The following is a 23,493-nucleotide window of genomic DNA, read 5'->3' as shown; positions in this document are numbered from 1 at the left end:
TTGAGCGCCTGAGAAAATTTGGCTGATAAGTGACAAAAAAATGGAGGGCAACTAGGCCCCCTCCCACGCTTATTTTTTTCCCAAAGTCACCCGATCAAAATTTTGAGATGTTCATTTTGTTCAGCATGGTCGAAAATATGATAAATATGTCTTTTAGGATGACTTGATCCCCTGAAGTTCCCAGGGGGAGGGCTAAAAGTTATGAACTTTACCCAATGTTAACATATAGTATTGGTTATTGGGATGTATACAAAAGTTTTCAGGAGGGTTTTTTTCTGGTAGTGGGGGGGGGGGTCGGGGGTTATGTTGGAGGATCTGTCAATGAAGGAATTTTTCGTGGGGGAAGGGAAATTGCCATGAAGGGGGCGCTGGACTTGCCAGCATTATTTATTGGTTATTGGGAAGTAGGCCTATACAGACATTTTCAGGAAGGATTTTTTTCTGGAGGGGGGGGGGCTATAGGAGGGGGTTACTCTGGAGAATCTTTCCGTGGAGGATGTTTGTTTTGAGTAAGGGAAATTTCTATGAAGGGGGCGCCAGATTTCCAAGCATTATTTAAAAAACGATCAGAAATTAAATTAAAAAAACCAAGTTTTTTCAACTAAAACTAAGAAGCAACATTAGAACTTAAAACAAACATAAATTATAACGTATGTGATGGGGTTCTCCCCCAAGTCAATACCTCGCTCTTTACACTACAGTTTTTTTTAGTGCTTTCAAAAGGGCTATCTATTCTAATTGAACGGCCTTTGTGATTCAGGGGTTTGTGAATCAAAATTTTTTTTAAATTTTAACTTAAAGAGCGTGGTATTTAATAAGGGAAGAACCCCCAAATATACGTAATAACATATACTTAATAAAAAAAAAACAATAAAAAAAAAACAAGCGATACGGCTCAATAGTAATCGAAACTTTTAAAAACGGAATTTTGATGTCAATAAATCTATCAAAAGAATGTGTTTATAATGCTGATCCTAAATATATAAATTTTATTAAGTTTAGTAGTACTCATCAAAGGCTACGAGCCTGAGAAAATTTACCCGATTTTTTAAAGAGGGGGAAACATCCCCTACAAGTGAAAGAATTTTAATGAAAATCACACCGTCAGATTCAGCGTATCAGAAAACCCTATTACATAGTTTTCAAGCTCATATCTGCAAAAATCTGCATCTTTGTATTTTTTGCCAGAAGAAACATATACGAATATAGAAGTTTGTTAGGTAAGTTAATTTGTAAATTACGTCAGAACCAAATTTAGAGATATCCATTTAGCAAAAGAAAAGTAAAATTTTTATGCAAATTTTGATGACGGTGAACCAAAATAAAACCTGCATTAACTAAAAAGCGATCAGAAATTAAATAAAAAAACAAGTTTTTTAAACTGAAAGTAAGGAGCGACATTAAAACTTAAAACGAACAGAAATTATTCCGTATATGAAAGAGGCTATCCCCTCCTCAACGCCTCGCTCTTTACTCTAAATTTTGACTCTGTCTCATAAATTTATTTTTTAAAACAATAAGAAACTTTAGCGTAAAGAGCGAAGCGTTGAGGAGGGGACAGCCCTTTTCATACACAACATAATTTCTGTTCGTTTTAAGTTTTAATGTCGCTCCTTACTTTCAGTTTAAAAACTTGTTTTTTTTATTTAATTATGTTCAAGAGTGACTCAAATTTCGTCTGCACATAAATTTGAGACGTCAGCAGAGCCATTATAATCATGGCTTGGCCATCTTTTCAATAACAATGCGATGTTTCTGGATAAATTATTTATATGTTAGGCATTTCTGTATAATTTCATATATTTTATATTGCTATCGGTTTATAGCATTTGTTTTTTTTTTTTTTTATCTGTGATATGAGAAATTTTTTCTTACTATTCCTCATTGTAGGTTAAGGTGACTTATCATGACCTTGGAGGAATAGTGGTGCAACACTGGAATACAATAAAACAGATGAGAAAACATTTTGGTGCAGCAGATAAATCAAACAGAATGTACAAAGAAGATGTTTTCTTTATTCGACCTCTTTATCATCGCATTTTCTCTTTTGATAAGGTATATGGCCCAATCTTTTAATTTTTGGGTTGAACTAATTCTTAAAACAGATACCATTCTTTTAAAATCCAAAACGATAAAATCAACATTTTTAATGAGAATATAAAATAGATAAAAATATATAAAAAGAATTTAGAATATTGAATTAAGAATATAGAAGATGTTATAGAAAATAATGCAGAACAGAGAATATAGAATAAAGAAATATGAAATAAAAGTAAAATAAAACCGACTAACAGAGACAACGTTTTCTGTTGTTTATGCTTCTACGACATAAGTCATGGAGCTCCCTCAGCCAGGTGACTGCACAGTATTTATTTTAAGGAAGCTTCACTATTGACAGGGGGGAGGTGAACTCGCTAAATCCTCCAAACTTGACAAAGAATACAAACAATCAAGAAAAACCCTAACAAGTTACACGTTTTGGGGTTCGAGTAGGCCTGAAGACTATTCCGTCCCCTATGTCCATGCTTGAATCTTGCTTGGCTCACTCCTAAAATATTCCTGGTTTTCTTATTCCTGAATGGTGAAGGGTAGGGACAACTGTAACCAACTTTATTCACAGGCGGAGGGTTAGAATTACATTTGATTCATAGGTTTGCCATTAATAAAAATAAATTGTTAGGCAGAAAGTTAAGGATTATTTCACAATTAATATAAAATTTCTTGAATTATACTTCAGATAAATATTATACTGATAAGCTCACCTTTTACAAGATGCTGTTCAAATGAGCCCTCTCCTGATGTTCTACAACCATTGTTTTGATACGGTCACCACTGAAAAAAAACAACAAAAATAACAAAAAACAAATTAACACACATTCGTGATCTTTCTCGTGGCAAAAAAAAATTACAAAATTCCACATTTTATATAGGCATGAGCTTAGAACTTCTACAGTAAGGTTCTTTAATATGCGCAATCTAATGGTGTGAGTTTTATTAGGATTCTTTGACGTTTTGGAAATTTTCTCCTCTTTTTCGAAAATCAGGCACATTTTCTCAGTGGGTATACCATTAAACTTATATAATTATGTATTTGGAATCAGCACAAAATTCAATTCTTTTGATGTACCTATTGTTATCAAAATTCTGGTTTTTAGAGTTTCGGTTACTATTGGGTCGAGTCGCTCCTCACTTACAGTTCGTTACCATGAACTGTTTGAAATAGGATCTTTACTAAATACTTAAAAAAGTAATATAAAAAAAGATACCGTCGTTGTTTGTATAGAATGCTTTTCTCCTTTTGATATTTTTAGAAATTTTTCTTTTGGAAATATTTTTTTTGAAATTTTACACAATAAAAACTTAGGAAATAAACTCAAACAGTATTAAATAGCTATAGAATTCTCTAAAGTGTAAAAAGAGGCCAGAAATTTTACGTTTAGCTTTTGCAGAATAATTGCTTGGTTTCAACACTTCATAATATAATGCCTAGTCAAAAAAAAAAAAAAAAACGAAAAAAATTGATACGGGCGTTCGACTGTCACAGACTTTTTAGAAATCATAGAACACAAATTTATAAAGGGGTTAAATAAACCGAGATGGGGGAGGTTATGAATTAAATAGGGTAAAATTATCTTTTTTTAAAACAAGTAGGGATACAAATTTAACAAAAAGCCTTAGTTTCGATATTGGAGAAGAAAATGAAACTAGGGAGAATCAAGAGGCCTGGAGGTTGAACATGCTTAGGGAGAGTCAATATGATCAAACTCATTTTGGAAGTATTAATGTTGATTTGAGGAGTCAGCGTACTATCACTATATTCGAAAATTAAAAGGACGCAAAATTCTCTTGAAAAACTCTCTTTTACAGAATTGAAACTTAAAGACCTTTGACTTGTTCTTTTTTTTAGTTTTAATTGTATTAACCTCTGTTATGTGCAATATGTTTTAGTAAAAATAAAATTTTACATTATTAGATTCTTAAATTATACTAAACCTTTGAGGCCTACGCGTTACTAAATCTTCAGTTAGATAACGATCAATTTGGTTATTAGTTTCTTTCTCCCTTCCACCAGTCTCACTAGATACTGGAAATCACGTACACAAAACCATAATTAGATGTGTCTGCAGTTGTTTATGCGTTGCAAAACACCTCTAATTTCCTTTACTATGAAATCTCCGATAATTATACCACATAAAATCACATTTGTATTTTATTTTATTTTTTTTCAAATATGTGTTGCTTTATTTTTTCTATATCAATCTTGAATTCGGAGTTCGTTTTGTACGATATTAAATATACATCAAAAACAACTTCGACACTGTCTCCTCCCTATTTATGGTAGGAAAGGACAGGAAGAAAAAAATACAAAAACTAAAAAAAGAAATATAAAAAAAAAATCAATCTCCCGCCTCAAAAGTCCCCAAAATCAAAAGCTAGGCAGGGGAGTAAAACATGTTTTTAAATCAAGCGTTTAATAAACTCATATAACTCGTGCTATAAAAAATCTAAACCAATCCAGAGACATCAACTCAAAGGGGCTAGCTGGAAATTCTTTAACTTTTTTTTGAATATACCAAACGAGTGGCAGCTCTGTGTAGACTCTGGGAGCGTGTTCAAATTGTATTACAAACTATCAGAGGGCTTGTGTCATACCACAATGATGGTGTACATGACATCTATAAGTTGTTGGTGGTGGGGAAATGATGAGACGATTGTAAGATTAGGATAATATACCCTGGTGTTAAGTTGATTTCCTTTCCAAGAAGTATTTTTAGTTGCTCTGTGTATTGTTTTTCTTTATTTGTCTATGGCGCAGTTCTTCTTTATATTATAAGCGATAAAAAGTGTAGATTTTTGTTATTCTACAATCATGAAGTCCAGAAATTCTTTTTTTTTTTTTGTTATTGCTTTAATATAAAGGAACTATTGAATCTTTTCTTAGGTTATTGCCTTGGACACCGACCTAGAATTTCAAGTTAGTATCAGAAGCTTGTATGAAGGTTTTTCAAATATGAAGTCAAACGCACTGATTTCTATGGCACACGATCTAGCACCGCATTATAGAAATGCATTCAAAATATATCGAGAAAAGAACCCGGGCACATCCGTTGGGGAACCCAGACCAGGATTTCAGGTATTTTAAGGAGCTAATATGTAATAGTAGAGAAATGGAAACAGTTACTTTTCATTTGAAGTGGTATTTTGTATGTATTATTAAGGAAGTTCACTTTGAGATATTTACACCTAAAAATTTCTCTTTTATTAAATTTTTTATGATTTCCCTATTTTTGTCTATAATTAGTCTATCTTAAGGAGGGGGGACTCAATGAGTCCCCTCCAGAAAAAATTCACATGCATACCTTCCTTCTGGTTTATGTACCTCTCCAAACAATACTGACCTCTCATAAAAAACAACTTGCAAGCTTGTCAATGATATTTTCCAGGAAGAGGCTTTCAACTACTGACTTTCAATAAGAGGGAGTCAGCCACAATTAGTATCATGAGTGAAATACTTGAGGTTCTCAGTAAAATACGGTTCTCAGTACCCGAAATGGTGCTCATTGGGATCTAAAATCGGGGTAGTAATTTGTTAATTTCGGAACCCAAAGAAATCTAAAGTCGGGATGTCAGCTTGCTTGTACAGGTACGCTTGGAAATCCGCTTTGAGGCTTTTTTTTAATTGGGCTCTGAGGAGTGGGACGAAATTTGTCTTGCATATTTCCTTGGCTAGAGCTGCCACGAATAATTTTTTGCACGCTTAAATATTTTATTTTATGACTTTACATATTCAGTTCATGGGTGGAAGGGGGCGAAAGTGCTATCTCATTAAAGATTTGTTCCCAGTTCTCTTTTATTTACATACTGGACCTGTTCTTTCCAATCATAATTGATTTAATTCATAAGGGACCTACCGGTTCCCATCGAATGTACTACCATGTTACCTGCCCTACTTTATTAATATTTGTGAACACTGAAATTAGTAGCTGGTATGCCCAGTTTTAGATACCTTTAAATTTCTGGGGTATCGATATTAGCAAATTGCTGCCCTGGCTTTAGAACTATTAATGTCTGACCCGGATACTCAAGCACCCTCTTTAGTTTTCCACTTGAGAATCTAATAAAACCAGAATAAATAATTTTTTAGATTGTTGAAGAGGGCTGTACTTGGGAGCTTGGAATCGTGTTTTCTTTCCCTACCTTTCGTGGATCACTAACTGGAATGTTCGCTGATGTTGTACCATTGGAATATAGTTCCCCGATGAGGTATCAATAAATATAGGGCTTGAAAAGAGTAAAGGAAGGACCTTAAAAACCTAGGCTTCGGTTTTAACCTTTGGGGTAGACATAGACATAGACATATTTATTGACATATTCGACATAGCACTAAGAAGAACTAAAACTCAGCTGTTTACAAGGTACATAAAAAGTGCACAAACACAGACTAAATTACTTTATGCTGTTAAACAGATCCGTGAGAAAGGGAATAGAAGAATGCTGATACCGCCCTGTGCAACAATAAACTGGTTCCAGCTTGTTCTGTCTTCTGGTGAATGTGTTTGGGGATGCACTCGGGGGGGGTGGATACACCTGTGTTTTGAGCTTCTTATAATGAATTGTCCAAATTTGATTATATGGTTTTGATGGCGGTTGTGGAGTGGCTCAAGTTCCAGTAATTCAAGGGCCTTTTCGTAGGAAGTATAACTTTCTCCCATAATAGTTCTACAAATACGTATTAAAATGGCTTCAATATCACGGCTTTGCCCGGAGCTTAACTGGACACTCAGGTCCCAAATAGGACATGCATATTTTAGTACAGGCAGAATTTAAATCATGTAGGCCAGTTTTATTGACTTCCTACCGAAACCGAACCTTTTCATTGTAACAAGCGAGTGCTGGGCAGTGTAGCCTTTGGCTGTTGAATCTGTAATCAGTTGATAAGGTAGGGGTACTGGCCCTTGGAAATCGGTTTTTATAGGGTTAAACCACATTACCTTGTACTTCATTTCATTGAGAGTGAGACTTGCAAGTTCACAATCAGTGCGAAACATGCTAGTAATGTTAGGGTCAAATTTTGGTAAAGCAGTCTCCTTCGAGTATAGTTTATAGACTGCATCCTGGAATTATAAATTTCAGCAACCCACAACCAGTTACCATATCTAGCACCAAGGTAACGGAGAGCCCCAGGTGGGCCTAGTTATGGTCCCCTATCCTTTTTACTTTAAATTTTACCATATTGCTGCAGTAAGTTACTTGCTGTCTTAGTTTTTAGTATTATGAATTGCGTATTTCATATTACTAATAAATTTTATTTGTACTCCATCCTGGGTCCCTGCAAAGTCCAGGGCCCAGAAGAGATATTATTGTAGTTTGATACTGGATATCCTTAATGTCTTAAGAATATCATTAGATAATGGTTGATAATGAATATCCTTACTATTTGTATTTAAAAGGCTGAATAAGAAAATTTTGCTGAATTATCAGGAGTTGTTAATACTTTTTTCATAATTGTCGAATTATTTTGTGACATTTTAGGACACTGTTTCAAGTAGACAGAAATTATTGCTCCGCCCAGGAGAACAGTAATAAGAAAACAGACGGACAATTCAACAAATTTGGATATGAGATTTTCGTTAGATTTTGGAACAACATTTTTAAAGCTCCAGATTTAGATCTTGCTATTGTCTGTTTAAGAAAATTGAGAAAATGGAGTCTTTCTAAAATGCAGTTTTTGTTTGTGCTATTGTCTTTTTAAGAAAATTAATTAAAAAACTTTTCTACATATAAGTTTTTTTCAAAAAAAAGGTAAAGAACTCCATTAAACCAAAAATGAACAAAAATAGCATTAAATAATCTACCAAACATGCAACTACCACAAATCAGTATCACTAAAGAAATGAAACCCAAAACAAACAGAAATTGAATAAATAACAGAGTCAAATTCAAAACGAGCAGAAATTAATATGAGTATGTTTCCAAACCCCTATGCTTTCTAAAACCCAGAATATAATTTGTACTTTACTGATAAAAATTCAAATGAATTTACTGAAAAAAAATGTGCATTGTCAGTTTAATATACATATGCTGATATTTCTTCCTTAAAATCTTAATCAATTTTTGATTTCTTAAAGTTATAAAAATAAAAACATATAAAAGAATTTCTTCAGTAAAGTATAAATTATATTATGGCTTTTAGAAAGCATAGGGGTTTAGAACCCTACTCATATTAATTTCTGCTCGTTTTGAATTTGACTCTGTTATTTATTTTAATTTCTTTTAACCGCGTTGAACAAAATGGATATCTCAAAATTTGGATTGGATGTGTTTGGGGAAATGGTGGGGTGGAAGGGGTGTTAGTTGCCTTCCAATCAAATCGGCTGTTAACAAGGGCACTAGCCCTTCAAATTTCCGATCGAATGAGCCCTTTTCGAAGTTTCTACGACAACTCCTTCGATATGAACTGCCCTGGTCTGAAACCAACCAAAAAAAGGTAAATAATACATTGTGCCAACATCGTTCTTTACTTATTGCGCTGCCTATGATTTAGAATGTCCTCCGTAACTGGATAATATGCAAATAGTCTTGGGTAATATATTTCGCTCTTTATAAAATAGTCTGCTACGAAGGTGCTCTTTTGACCACATGGCAACTGGTTCTGCGTTGCCAAATAATTTTCCGTCGGAAGAAGACAATTTTAAACTAGCTTAACGGTATTTTTGGAGCACTTCTCCCGTTGGGGTATTCCAGAGGGTAAACTGTTATTTAGTGTAGCCTGCGATTACTTGCGAAGATTTGTTGTACTAGTAAACTTGTAAAAACCTACTCTCATTGCCTCATCTCCAGTGTAATTATTGAAAATCTCATTACGAGAATTCACTCAAATTGCTGCCAATTCCGGGACACAAGAAAATTGAAGGCTTTCTAGAATAGGCTGTTATTTACTAAACGGGTTTTCGGAAAATATTAGCAAACATGAATAGCATTAGTGTAGTTGCATCTTTTAGGAAACTAATTCAGTGAAAAAAAAGTTTTAAAGAAAATTAAATGGTATTATTATAGGCTAGTACGAGCAGAAATGAAGCTATATATTATTCTAACTTAAACAAGCAGAACTATAAATTAATGAATGTCACCAAAACGAAAACAATTTAAACTAACAACCATATCTGACATGAAGATAACAGTTGCTGCTATAGTGAATACAGGACTAGCAAGCATAAATAAATTGATTGACTGATTAAGCTTTTTTTTTGTTCTATCATCAACAACACAATAACAAAATAATATCATAAGGCCAATAAATGTCTCAGACGCAACGCCGGTTGAGACATAAATGTCTCAACCGGATATCATATCCGGCATGCAGTAATGCATTGGATTGTGTTTTTTTAAATGAGATGTTTGTTTATTTATTTATTGTAACCCGTTTGTAAATAAAAACACACGCCTGTTTAAAGAGCAGTCTGCTCGTGTGATTTTTTCTTTTTCACCTTCCGTACTTTGTATACAAAGAGTGGCTATAGAAACTTCAGATGGGAAAGCTTAAAAATGTGAAAATCAGTTTTTTTCAAGACTGTTGAAAAATGAAGTAGCTATTGCTGCAGGGATAATACGACCCCCTCCCCCCCCCCAAATATGTGGGAGAGGCGGTGAATTATACAAATTGACAGTTGTTCACGAATATTTTTACAGTATAACACGGCTGGGGGGGGCATGAATTGATTGTAGGTAACCGATTGCTTTCAGGGATCAGTCTTTGGGTCAAGACAAGAGGAACGCATATTCTGTTATTTAGGAGGATGGTGCTAGGGGCCCGGAAAGTCGCCGAAAAGTTTTTAGTCCCTGATTCTAGCTTGAAACTTATAGCTGTAAGTTCTTGTGCCAGGGCAAAAAAAAAAAAAAGTTTAAGCACCTGAAAAATGGGCTCTGAATAAGAACAAAAAATATTTTACCCTATTGGCTTCAAATATATATCCTAACTCTTGAGTTAAGAGGAACCAAATGCAAAAGGAAAACAGAGAAAATTATTGGCTCCGTTGAAAAGGTCCCGAGAAAGGGTAAAAAGAAAGGGGCTGTGAAGTTTTTTTTCTGAGTGGATTAAATACTAAGTCCTGGGCCAAGGGTAACTCAATATGCACGAAAAATTTTAGTTTGGAGGCAACGATCACCAAAAACAGGATTTAGAAACAATGATTTTTTTTCCAGGGCCCCTTGAAACATATATCTTTAAGCCCTTTTGTTGCGAGATATTAAGGCACAGTAAGAAACTGTAAAGCTACTTTGGCTCGTTAAAAATAGGGCAAGAAAAGGGGCTAATTTTTTTTTTCGACTTGTGCTTCCCAGGAATAGAACACGATAATGTTCCTAAGAACTAGTTTTTTTCTTATTAACTTGCCACTTGTTTGGAGGGTGTTAGGAGGCCTAGAAAAGGGCCGAGAACTTGCCGTTCTGACCAGTTTGAAACTCAAAGCCAAAATTTCTCGGACCAAGGGTAAAAACGAAATAGTTTGGTTGAAAAATAGATTACCCTAAAAACAGGGATCTAAAATGGCGAATTTTTTTAGGGTTGGCTCAAAGCTTGTATCTTCCAGTCCTCGTGCCAAGAGGACCTTAATGCACATGTAAGTCGAAAATGGAAACGAAAGAGGGGGAACGAAAATATTCGTTTCCCCTGAAAAAGGGCAAAGAAACGTTTTTCTATGAACGTCAAGGAGATAATGGTAAATATTCTGTCAGTATTTCAAGAGGGTGATTATTTTCCCTAAATTGCCCACTAGATTCTGCTGTCTCCGGGCATGCATTTTAAAAATACATATTTTGCTATTTTCATTGGAGGAGAAGGGAAAAAATTTCATCTCCCCCCCCCCCCAAGATTTTCAAAAATATCATGTTTTTTGTATGTTAACGATAAATATTTTAGGAAAATGCACTTGTCCCCTTCACCTACATTTTTTGGAACTTGTGCCCTGTTCAAACCTTTACAGTACACAAATAAGGATAGTTTTGCCACTCCTCACCTTAAGTCTGAAAGGTATATTTCATAAACTCAACTTTTGACGATGTTTATTCCAGTTAATGTCCCTATCGTATCTGCATAAGCCATATTTTACTTTGTAACTGATTTTGGTTTATTGTTCTTAAGTTACTAATTCGTCAGTTTTTATTAAACTTTACGGTAATTTTTTTTTATTACCGTACTGTTTTGTTTTTCAGGGATACAATACTGGGGTCATGCTCATGGACCTGGAAAAACTAAGAAAAAGTGAAACATTCAATGCATACCTTGAGAACATGTCTGATTTAGTGGCGGAGTTCAATTTGACTCCTGCATTGGCGGATCAAGATTTTTTTACGGTCATGGGTGCAAAATACCCTAATCTGTTTCATGTTTTAAGTTGTGAGTGGAACTATCAGCTTGATGAAGCGCAAAATCACGAGGGAAATGGTGATATTTTTGAATTGTATCACAGTTGTAATAAAACTGCCAAAATTTATCACGCGAATGGCGGCAGCCGATTTCCGAGTGAAATGTCGGTAAAATAAATTTAGAATAACTCTCATTTCAGCTATATTAATTAAGGTTTAATGGGCAGCAGAGAAATCAGTCTTACATTCTGAATATAACAATCTACAAATTTCACTTTGTAAATGAAATTGACGCCAACTTTCAAGAAGAAGCTGGAAGAGGTGAAATAATTCTAAAATAAAATAAAAAAGGACTGAAGATTTTTTCATCGAGATTTTGTATATTTACGAAAATTCATACAAAGAAGATTCTCAAGGAAAATGAAAACTCTATTTTTCTTTCTGGAAAAGAAGATTCTGCAGAATAGCCTGTGGGCTATTGAAAAAAAGTGGAACTTCTTATTTTTGTTTTATCAGTAATGTGGGTGGCAGCAACCAATAAAAAACAACAAATAAACTAATCATCACCAACTTTAAAAAGGGTCCATTTTAAGTGTCATTAAATTTTTAATTTTAAGCTGTCTATTCAGAAATCTTAAATAAGAAGAAACAGAAATATTTTGCATAGAAAAATAGAAACAGAAATATATGAAGAAAATAAAGAAACATTGTTGCAGGCCCGCAGATATCCTTAGTAAGGTGTACAAAACCAACTACTTTTCTGCATAGTATATTTATTTCCAAATCGAAGAGTAAACAAATTAAAGAAAAGGTCAATCAAATTACAATAGAATTTGATGCCCCTGTGCAATGGATGCTAGTGGGTCACATTGGAAGTGTTTGTTAGCATAATTTGCTTATTGTGTAATCACTTCCCTCTGGCTTGGTTTTAGGTGGGTAATCAGTGATGGTTGGTTGTTTGTCATGTTTTTATTTTAGTGCATGCGTACGTTTTCATGTTTATTTTTTGTTTTCTTCTCTCTGTTGTCCCCGCCATGAAGCTTTGCAGGGAGAATATAATAGTTTATGTTTATAGAACTTTTTCTTTTGAATTAGACTTAGTTTTGAACTACTTTTTTAAGTAAATATATTTATCTAGATAATAGTCTCTAAATGAGAAAAACAAAAGTTTTAGGTTGGTGGTTGTTTGTCATGTTCTTATTTTAGTGTATGTCTACGTTTTCATGTTTATTTTTTTCATTTCTTTCTCTCTGTTGTCCCCGCCATGAAGCTTTGCAGGGAGAATATAATAGTTTATGTTTATTGAACTTTTTCCTTTTAATTAGACTTAGTTTTGAACAACTTGTTTAGTAAATATATTTATCTAAATAATAGTCTCCAAATAAGAAAAACAAGTTTCCCTTTTCAGCTACGATAGAGGTCCTTTATAGAACAAAAGACAGTAAAAATGATGTCAGAATCTCTATTGGTTAAGTGGAAACTTACATAACCCTGAACGTCTCAGAAAAATCGGAAACCCCGGGAACTCAGTTCAAATGAATATGAACTGCATATACAGTTATGTAGTTTTAACAGTAGTGGGTGCCAAGTTTGAAAATAAGGAACGTGTGTGAAAAATCAGCAAAAAGGAGTGAAAAAATATCATCATTGAGCTCCATAAAATGTAACTTTCCTCATTGCTGTAGCGAAAGACAAACACTGCCATTAATTGGCAGTAATATGGGTAAAAAGAAACAGTGATTGAATCAGTCAAGTAATGCAGGAATATAACCCTAACATCTTGTAACCAAATAGGACTTGAAAAGAAATTTATATATCATTGAAGAGCTAAAAATCAAAGCTTTGTATTAATACTGTTATTATTAAAACTATCCAAACTAAAACACTTCAAATTATTTGTTAATTGACTTACCTACAAGAACATCTTTTTAGAAAGACTGATTGTCATATTTTATTACATTTATCACTTTATTATTTCCATTTTATTCGCATATAAATAGAACCCTTATTTTCTTCTGATGCAGAATATATGAATTTTATTACTTAGTTTTTATTTTGTAAAGCACAAATATTAATTTTTTTCCCTTCAGACACCGTGATGAAGACCTCCCAGACTTGTGCATTTTTAGTGTCATATTAGCGCTTATCGACAGATAAGTGCTAACCTGTGAATATTCCCCAGTTTAGCTCAATCCCTTGATAATATTAGGAGATTTTGGATCCAGTTAATATTGCATAAACAGATATAGGACATTATTAATGAACACGTTGGAAATCAACAGATTGTCTATGTTTGAATTTTTATGAACAAAAGCATTCAGCTTACGCCTTTTTTCAAAGGGTTCACCTGTGAGTCCAAGCAAATTCAGTCCTCCCTTTTGCATAAAAGTCCAGTCCACATTGTGCGTCATGAGTCAAACCAAAAATGTTTGATCATCCCTTAACTCTATAGCTATCTACCCTAGTGTGTATGGATGGATGGATGATAGGCAAAATCTAACAAGCCAAGGAGCATGCGTACTTAAAATTTGAAGCACGAAACAATCTCTAATAATCGAACTGATATGCTTCATGAACATCTTAAAAACTGTTATTTGAATGAACTAAACCATGTAATCATTCAGATATTTATTTACACGCGTAGTTATGATTCTTGGGTTTAGTATGTATCTTATATAATTTTGTATGTCGTCATAGATATCAAGAATAGACTTCTTTTTGAGCTTCTAACAACAGATTTTGCTATACAAAACTTTCTTTTGCAATTCAACGTGATTCTCGCTGTAACTTCTTCCACGCCTTTTTCTTTAGCCGTTCAGAGTCATTTGTCATCTTGTACAATTTAGCATGCGTTATAAATACCAAAAACGACAAACCATCCCTGGGAAAATATGAACTAAGTGGCTCTTCACTGTGATTTATATGAAAAATATTTACGATCCCATGTCGTTCTTGATATCTTTTGTCTTCTAATCACGGATTTTGTTGTCCATTGTCTTAATTTGTGATATCATTACCTCACACATTTTTTCCATGCCTTTGGTATTAGCTATTTCAGTTCATTCATCATATTGCCTAATTCTGTGAGACATCCTAGATGGCAAAATATTTTTGTTCCAGATTTTCCCAGCATTTATATACGTTGTTATATAATTCTTTAACAGCCAGACGTGTTCCATTGCATATACATTTTGAAATATTTTAAGTACACATTTGTGCAATTGTCGTGTAATTCTTTAGTTTTAAATCAAAGGGTGGCAAATCAGCAATTTCAATTGAATTAGGAAATTCTGGAGTGAATTTGGTCCCTTATTCCTGTTTATTCTTCACGACGCTAAAATATTATGTTCCTTAATTCCATTGTGATTTTGATTTGTATTCTATTTGTGGTTTTCGTTGTGCAAAATTTTTGTTTGCAATTTAATTCGATTCTCTTTGTGTCTCATTTTCGTTCCACATTACGTTTAGACGTTTTTTTACATGTCTGTTGCCTTAGCTGCTATATATATTTTCGGATGAGGTCACAGAAATTACTAATCTTCTTTCCCAGCATAATTTTCTATTATGCGTTGGCATAATTATCGTGTCATTCTTTAGTTTCAAGTTTTAGAGCTACCACGATCATTACCAAGTATTAACCAGTTCTTGATGGGGACGTTTTTATATGCAAACTAACAATGTCCTTCTCGTGTTGCAATTGGTGAGTTTGGTGAGTTTATTTGTTGAGTAGACCCCATCTATTGATGGCGTTGGACTGTCGCAACATTGAGGCTCGTCTTTATTTTCTTTGGAGTTGCTCTTCGCTCAATTTTGTTACCACGAACTGTTTGCTGATTGTGCTGCCTTATAAGGCAGCGCAGAAAGCTTCTATCACTTAGAAGAAGTGGTAGCTAGTGCGACAAATTTCCGGATTAAAGCACTGTGCTCTTTCTTCCCCATCATTAGTGAATCCGAGGAGAATGTCAATTTTTTGAGAAGCTCCCTGAATGCTCTGTCTAAAAGAACACGATCTCACGGAGATCAGGAAGTGGAATTTACAGTTGATGATCATTACACAGTTTCTTCACAAAAAATATCTTTGGAACAACATTGCGTGGTTCCATTAAAATCGGCGATACTCTCCAACTAGAAACAAACCCAGATGTGCAGTTTACTTCCATAATTAACCGATCGCTACCATAGAGTGCATTGAACTTGAATCCTTCAGAGCCGAAGGAGAGTCCTTTCTCCACTGTAGGCTACTGTTGCATTTTTTAACACAAACATACCATTCAGTTTTTGGTGTCTAAGACTTCATAATTGTCCCTGAAAAATTATCCCGTGCAATTGTGGAGGAATTAACTCGTTCGTTTCTTCTATTGTTTTTAAGAAAAAACTTTATAAATAGAATTTTCATTCTTAGGAAAATGTTAATTTGTAACTTACTGAAACAGTATATCTTGACTTTGACTCAAAAACATATAGAAGAGGAGCGTAGAGCATAAACAGTTTGAATATCAAAGTTTTTATAAGCCAGCCCTTCAGTGCTTCCATTTTTCAAAAATGTAGGAGGAGAGAGTAAGGTGTTCTTACAAAAACTCGTCTTTCACCAAGATAATGTAATCCTCGTTGAAGCGTTATATGTAAACTAGTAAAAGACCAACACGTCCCATAGTAAAATAATTGCCCAAAACCCATATAATGGTGTCACATCGAAACAAAAAGTAAACCATTAGAAATACCTTGGCCGAAAAACTATAACTAGAAAACTTACTGTCCCTTGGCTGGAACAACAAGAAAAATCTATCAACTTTAAAAACAAGAAAAGTGGCAGCAACCACGAAATTCTGCATCGGAAGCATTTTTTTCCAGTTTTCTTCACTGCAGATAGCTGGGCATTGAAACATCATAAAGAGCTGTTTCAGGGCTCAGTTTAAAGGAAATTGCTACATCTAAGTGCTTTTGTCATTAAAAATAATATTACAAATAAATACATTTTTTATGAAAAACTGCACTTTCATATACAAGATGATGATCATTGTTGCAGCGGTAGCTGCAATCATGGTTGCATCATTGCAAAGAAATCAGGGTTACCACGGTAGCAGCAACCTAGTAAGAGTCGATCACATCCCATAGCAAGGAATACAATAGTCTATAACTCCTAGGATTTTCAAATAAAATCAGTTTTCACAAAAATAGTATTTCCGTGTACAAAATCGTGGTTAACATATAAATAGACGTATTGAAACCGAACACGGCCAATAGTGACCAAACGAAATAGCGTAAAAACCCCTAAAAATGGTGTGAGATGAAACAGCCTCGAAGATCTCTTAACTTTTTCTTGGTGGCTTTCATCACTGACTGGACCTATCGGCATTTTATAATAGTACAAATGTCATTACAATTGACGTAATCAGTCAATCAATCAATTTTGATTGATTGATTTGATGTTGAATGTAATCAATTGATGAGAATGTAATCAATTTTGATTTTGATGGACTATGTTTTAAGGAGCACAGGAAAGGCAATGGGAGACAACGGAATCAAATGGGGAGGAAAAAGTCTCCTGGACTTGGATTATGCTGATGATTTAAGCATCCTAGATGAAAGTGTGAGCAAAATGAATGAAGTTTTAGAGGTTTTGCGAGTTCAGGGTGCTAGAATTGGTTTGAAAATTAATGTTATGAAGACTAAGTCACTAAGGCTAGGAATAAGTGAAGATGAAAAGGTGACGTTGGGTAATGAAAAGATTGATCAGGTGGGCAGCTTCACTTACCTTGGTAGTATTATTAGAAGATGGCGGGAGCAGTGAAGATGTTAAAAATAGAATAGCCAAGGCTCAGGGTGTTTTTTCTCAGTTAAAAAAAGTCTGGAAGAATAGGAATATAAGTCTGCAAACCAAGAGTAGAATATTAGAAGCTACAGTGATGACAGTGATCACATATGGCTCTGAAGCATGGACGCTCCCAAAAGCGGATGAAGATTTGCTAGATGTTTTCCAGAGAAATTGCATAAGGATTGTTCTGGGTACCCGGCTGACTGACCGTATTTCAAACAATAGACTATGCGAAAAATATGGTTCAATACCGCTCTCTAGGGCTATAATGAAAGAAAGGTTGAGGTGGCTAGGGCACGTTTTGCGGATGAAGGATGACAGATTGCCGAAGATTGTTCTTTTCGGCCAACCATCTAGGGCTAAACGGAAAGCAGGTCGTCCCCGTCTGGGGTGGGAGGACGTCATAAAGAAAGATTTAGAGGAAAAGGGAAGTTCATGGGCGGGTGTAAAAAGGGAGGCTTTGAATAGATTGGGGTGGAGGAGGAGTGTGCGTAGCTTTGTTGGCCTCAGGCGGCTTGGTGATGCGGTGAGTTGTTAGTAGTAGTAGTAGTAGTAATAACCAATCGCATAGTTTTACCGTAACGTCTTGTATTTCATAACCCATGATTATGATGTCATTCGTCATCTTGTATACGAAGATGTAGTTTTTGTCAAAAATTTGGTTTATTTTGAATATTGTTTTTTTTTGTTAATTACAAGAGTTTTTATATGCAGCAATTTCCTAAAAAATGAGTCCTTAAACAGTTCTTTATGATGGTCCAGTGATCTGCTAGCTTCAGAGGATAAAAATTAGGACGCTAAACATGTATGCTCTGGCTGCAATTAACACACCAATGAAGTTTACTGAAGGGCATGATACCCTCTTAAGGCTAGTTACAGACTGGAATCATTATTTTACCTCGCCACACATTATTAGTATCATTAGTTTAATTCGATAGTATCTTCATCAAAATGTACATCCACTTTATAAAAAAAAACTTTTACGAGATTTGGCAAAACTAGAATAAACGACAAAACAATCACAGAAAATTATAGTCATCACGGACTTGGTCTTCTTTCTTCCCATGCAAGTATTTCTTCTGTTTTAGCTGGATGAGAACCTAAAATATGAAACAGTTTAAGATATTTGTTATATCATATTTTTTAATGTGAGGCTAACAGAGGAAACTAAATTTGTTGTGGAAACGAAGAGCTGAATTCCAATTCAATTTATTTTAGCTCTCAAAGTTAAAGTAGAAAATGCTTGTAATCTGTAAGGATATGCTGCATCATATAATCTTTAAACACCATATGAAATTGACAGTTGTTCTGTAGTGACACAGTAGGATTGATCTCTACTTGGTTTTATGGGACGTGGAGTTCCTCAAGTTTACCCTGTAGCAGTGTTTGCAGCAATGGTTCTGGTTAGGCAAACTTGAAATAGGTTAAAAATTTGCTTTTCCTTTAGAAGTTGCTTTTCAAAAAACCTAACACCTATAGGGACACTCAGATCTTTCTCTCAAGTAACCTAAACAATATTTAATAAAAATTTGGTAAAAGCATCTATCACCAACCATGATATCCATAGCTTTAAATACACAATTATGAATCTCAAGGAATGTCAAGAAGCCTCAGTGCTCAGTGAAGCGCTAGTTTTTATAATTCCATAAATGGAACAAAATAAGAAACCAGGCTAAAGGAAACAAAAGTAGTAGATACGTAAGAAAAATTCAAATATTTTTACCAAAGTGAAAATAAACAAATGGATATTTTCATTAGATTTCTTTAAACCTCTGATATAGGGATTTCTACCTGAAAAATATCTACAAAACTAAAGCACTTGTTTTTCACAAATCTAAAACATAGAGAAATATTACGAGTCAGTTTATTTAAACCAGTTTTGGAGACTGTTGTGTCGTTGTAGAGTATGGGAATATGTGGAGTTGTTGTGGAGACTGTTGAGTATGTTGTGGAAACTACAGAATAATGATTTTCCACTTCGAATTTTTAGCTTCGCCCTTTTTCATCATTAGGGAAGCTACCAAAAAAAGTCCAATTATTTATGAACTACAGTCCTATTTAAAATATATGGAGATTTTAGAAAACTAAGTGATATCAAAAGAATATCAGATTTTTAGTTAATATGATTTAGGAAATTCATGATATTATTACTGCAATATCTCAGGTACAAGTAATTTTGAACTCCTCATAAGAAAATACACTGTCGCCATTTTTGCTCTCTTAGACTTTTAGGAGAACTGAACTTTAAAATAACTTGAGATATCACTCCCTAGGCTACTTGGACTATTTAAAGCTTAATATTATTTTGCACCTGTCATTTTATGATAAAAAGAAATAGGCTACTCTGAGTACCATTTTCTGACGACATTTCAAGTATCATGACGATATTTCAGAGAATGGGGGAACGGTATCACTCAAATATGACTATACTTCTACCTGTGTAACATCATGTCGTATTTGAAGATGCGTTTTTTTTTCAAAAATAGCACTGTTTTTCCATGTTATCTTTTGTTTCTTTTAAAGGCACTAAACATGGTACTTTCCCTTCTATTGAACCTTTTCTTTCTCCCAACATCCTACAACCACCGGAGTCTTCTCTGGGAAATAGAAACAGAGAAAAAGAGACGCATCAGTGTTCAGAGATTTTTCCTTTTTGTTCAATATAGGGGACTATAATCTTCTATAAAATGGCTTTTGACTGAAAATTTCATTCCAACACCATTTGTAAATGTTTCAGGCTCTTTTTCCGAATTCCCATAAATCTGTTTTCGCAATAAACTTTTACTATTACGAGTAGCCAAAATAATAGTTACCATTCCTGAATCAGTTTTAAATAGTAATTCCTCTCCACTTGATACTTTTTTAATGCCTTTTTAAACTCCAGGTTACGATGGGCCGTGGTTTGCTGTATACTAAGTTGTAGCCACAGCTGCAAACATGATATTATACAATTAAATCGTTTAGTCCAGTTTCATCTTCAGAATGTACTGTATTTATACAATTTCCAGAATTTTTAATTTTTCAGTCCCCTCCCCCTCACCAAATTATTTTCTGAAAGAGCTAGAGGGGCAAGTTTTCAAATTCTTTTGAAATAGTTTCCTTATATCTTTTGTTTTCTGAGTTGAACCATTCTTACCTTTCAATACCTATCAAATTTCAATTTCTAATCATATTTAGTTTTCTTATGTTACTTTTTATCTTGTTGTTTTCTGTTTGGCATCATCGGACTGAGGAAGGATGTGTTCCCAAACTATGACCAGCATAGGTTTAATTCAGTGTTATCAAACTGAACTTTCTGAAAAGGGTGTTTTTTTTTTCAAAATCACCTTTCCCGCAGAGGTTCTAAATATTTTATAATACTGTCAGCAAGATTAATTCTGGTTTTTTATGTCACTCGCCTCGCCCTTTTTAAAGGGCATGAAGAACGTAGTACTCTGCATGACACTGGAAAAAGTCATTTAAAAATAGATTCCAGAAATTCTAAAAATCTGAAAGTGCAGATAAAACTATTACTTAATTAATAATTTGTTCATAATTCGATGTAAAAACGTATATCAGGCAGTTTTTGAAAAATTTAGGTCAGATCAGGTCAAGAAGAAACAAGAAGGATGAAGAAAATTTGGGAAACAGAAATCCTTTTGGAAGTTTTGATAAAAGCACAGTACTGATTGAACCTGCATCATCTGAGATATCATTAAATATCAGAAAGTGCAATTTTTGTCTTGTGAAAATTCTAATCCTTCTTAACCAGGATAAATCTTTGAGTAGGGCTGAAGCGACTAAATGATTTTTTTTCTGTTATAAAGCTGTCCTAGTCAAGAGTTGAGAATTTGAGGAGGATGATGTATCGGTGATCAAAGAGCTTTCATGAAAAGCAGATGATTTGAATATGGTTACCCATATTCTTATTTAAGATGCTACCGGAAAAGAGGATAGCTGCAAGGTTTCTGCTCCGAGAGCTCTTCGGGCTGATAGAGACCTCTTCATAATTTAATCAATTGAACGACTTACTCGTGAGTTTCTATTTAATAAAAATACGCCTGCTCTGAGCAGCGCTGCTCTATTGGGCTCAAGGCAATTGCTGAAACTGTTTCCTGAAATTGTGGGGAGGCTGGGAAATGACTTGCAGATTGCAGCTGCATCTTCAGATAACAAAATGATGGAGTATCTTGTACTATAATGTAAGAGTGGATTTCTAATCAAGATGTAAAGAAAATGTTTGAATAACTATAAATTTGTCTTCATTCTCCTTATTCTCTTGGTTTCGTGGTTCGTATCGTTGCAAAGCTTATTGAAGAAGGTGACGATTCCAAATATTTAACATATTTCTTGCTAAATTGTACCCATCTAATCCTCTAAACCAGTGGTTCTCGAACTTATTTAGACACTGTACCCCTTTTTACCCATAGAACATTTTAGGTGCCCCTTATCAGTTACCGGTACTAAGTAAACTATAGCTAAAATATGAATTAACTTGCCAGTCCTAAAGTTAAAGCGTTGTTTTTTGTTTTTTTTTTTTTAACAAAGCTTGAAAACTTCTCCAAAATGGCGGCAAAGCGAAATGAAAAAAAAAAACGAAAATATGCTTCCAATGTTCCATTGGAATCACTATGGTCAAAAACTTATCTGGAGGTTCTGGGCTCCAGCCTTACAAAACAAGGAAGATCACTCTTTTGCAAGGGGCAGCAGTGACGTGTCTCTTTTTTTGTCAAGACTAGCGGGCCACCCACAAAGTCTTAGAGAGAGAGGAAAAAAAGACATCAGTTACACAAAGGCTAAAATTTGATTTTCTCGGGTTTTCAAAATTGGAGGGGGACTGAAAGCCGCTGTTTAAGAGTTTTGAGCCGTGCTGAATAGATTACTTCTAATACTTCGGATACTTCGGATACTTCGTAGGAAGTATCCGACGTAAATTTATTTGTGATTCGAAGGATAAGCTTAAAGCTGGTTATGGGAAAATTGTTGCAAATCGTGGACGTTTTAATAGGCATGGTCTTGCTAAACTCTACTGTAGTTTCTGTGACCATGCGATTTTATCCGCTTCTGGGCTGTATCCGCTTTTTACTAAGCATGATCTTAAACAAATGAAGGGTAATTATTTTAGATATTGTAAGTTCCTATTATATTTGGCGCTTGCTGTGTGAAATAGGCGGCTTGTTGGTCGTCATGGCGCAACAGAAATTCTGTCCTCGCTTGAAATGGTGCAAGCGAAGATCAGTCAGGATGCTAGTTTTCGGTTGGGCCCACATCACAGTCTTATCCGTTTTTTTTATTAGTGTTTATATTTGTGGTTAGATTGTCGCTGTTCTTTTTCTTTTTTATTTTTTTTTTTTGTGTTTGTATTACTCCACTATTTTACATTTATTGTACAGTGGGTTATAAATAAAATAATAATAATAATAATAATAATTAGGAAATCGAAATAGACTGAAATATACATAGCGAAATTACTAAGACGTAAGTAAATTAGACAAGTGAGAAATTGGCTGGTTAGACTCAGAAGGCGTCCTATCACGTAGGCTAATAGGAATTTTGTTAGAGTGTGAAAGACCAAATAATGTATTTCGGTTCTTTTACTATTTTAGCTATTTTTTGTTACACATTCTTTTACCCATTGTTTGTTAAAGATAGGTTTCTAAGTCTTCAAGACAAAGAAAAAATTAGATAATTTTGGGATCGCAGGCTTCCAGCAAGTAATTTGACAGAGGCTGGAAATACTAGAATTTTTCAAGCGTCTAGAAAACAAAAACAGAAAAGGATAAAACTTAATGCATCGAACAATTGATTGTAATGAATTTAAGCGGATGGCTTACAATAATCAGTTTGATTGAAAATATAATGTAATACAATATATTTTAATTTACTTCAGTCAAAGTTTGTTCGGATATTTATTGAATTGTGAAGTTATCTTACTTGATTGTGCTGGTGAGACTGGCTGATTTGGCAACTCTGACGAAAAGATAGTTCCTTTAGCCATAACTTCTGCTTGCAGGGAAATCATTAGTCTATTAGCAGCTTGTCGTTCTGCTTCTCTTTCTTCTGATGTCTGTCTCCTATAAAACAACTGCTGCAACTAAGGGAATTACTTTTCAGAAGGTAGGCTAGTAGCAGTCCTACGACTGCTTTGTCAGCAAAGCTTTGCTTCTTTACCCTTGAAATAAACAAAAGTATAAAACAGCCATCATTTTCCAATGTTTAATATCGTCGTGCCCAAAATACAAGATCTGTTCAAAAACCATTTAGAGTTAGAAAAATATTTCTAGTTTTTTTTTGTTTTTTTTTATCTGCTGATAGAAATGTTAAACATTATTAGT

General features: G+C 34.3%; 2 protein-coding genes across 3 annotated transcripts in view; one reads left to right on the top strand and one right to left on the bottom strand.

Annotated features, from left to right (window-relative positions):
• LOC148952995 (xyloside xylosyltransferase 1-like) overlaps positions 1-12,797 on the top strand; it is a 31,209-nt gene extending 18,412 nt beyond the window's left edge. Inside the window, exons 3-5 of one of the 2 annotated variants that reach the window (XM_089087494.1) lie at positions 1,891-2,055; positions 4,943-5,134; positions 11,212-12,793. In XM_089087494.1, coding sequence (XP_088943620.1) covers positions 1,891-2,055; positions 4,943-5,134; positions 11,212-11,541 — 687 coding nt within the window. In that variant the 3' untranslated portion in view covers positions 11,542-12,793. Of the gene's footprint in view, positions 1-1,890; positions 2,056-4,942; positions 5,135-11,211 lie in introns of both variants that reach the window. The other variant, XM_089087495.1, reaches the window with a different exon arrangement.
• Positions 12,798-18,088: 5,291 nt separating this feature from the next.
• Positions 18,089-23,493, bottom strand: part of LOC148952994 (uncharacterized) — an 83,010-nt gene continuing 77,605 nt past the window's right edge. The window contains exons 4-5 of the mRNA XM_089087496.1: positions 23,093-23,232; positions 18,089-18,279 (exon numbers count right to left, since the gene is read on the bottom strand). Coding sequence (XP_088943622.1) covers positions 18,218-18,279; positions 23,093-23,232 — 202 coding nt within the window. The 3' untranslated portion in view covers positions 18,089-18,217. The remainder of the gene's footprint in view (positions 18,280-23,092; positions 23,233-23,493) is intronic.

This window comes from Artemia sp. Qi Xiang Cuo, chromosome 4 (assembly GCF_049724085.1).
Source record: "Artemia sp. Qi Xiang Cuo chromosome 4, ASM4972408v1, whole genome shotgun sequence".
Classification (NCBI taxonomy): domain Eukaryota; kingdom Metazoa; phylum Arthropoda; class Branchiopoda; order Anostraca; family Artemiidae; genus Artemia; species Artemia sp. Qi Xiang Cuo.
Note: the sequence above shows the minus strand (reverse complement) of the source record. Positions and strands in the feature narration are given on the sequence as shown.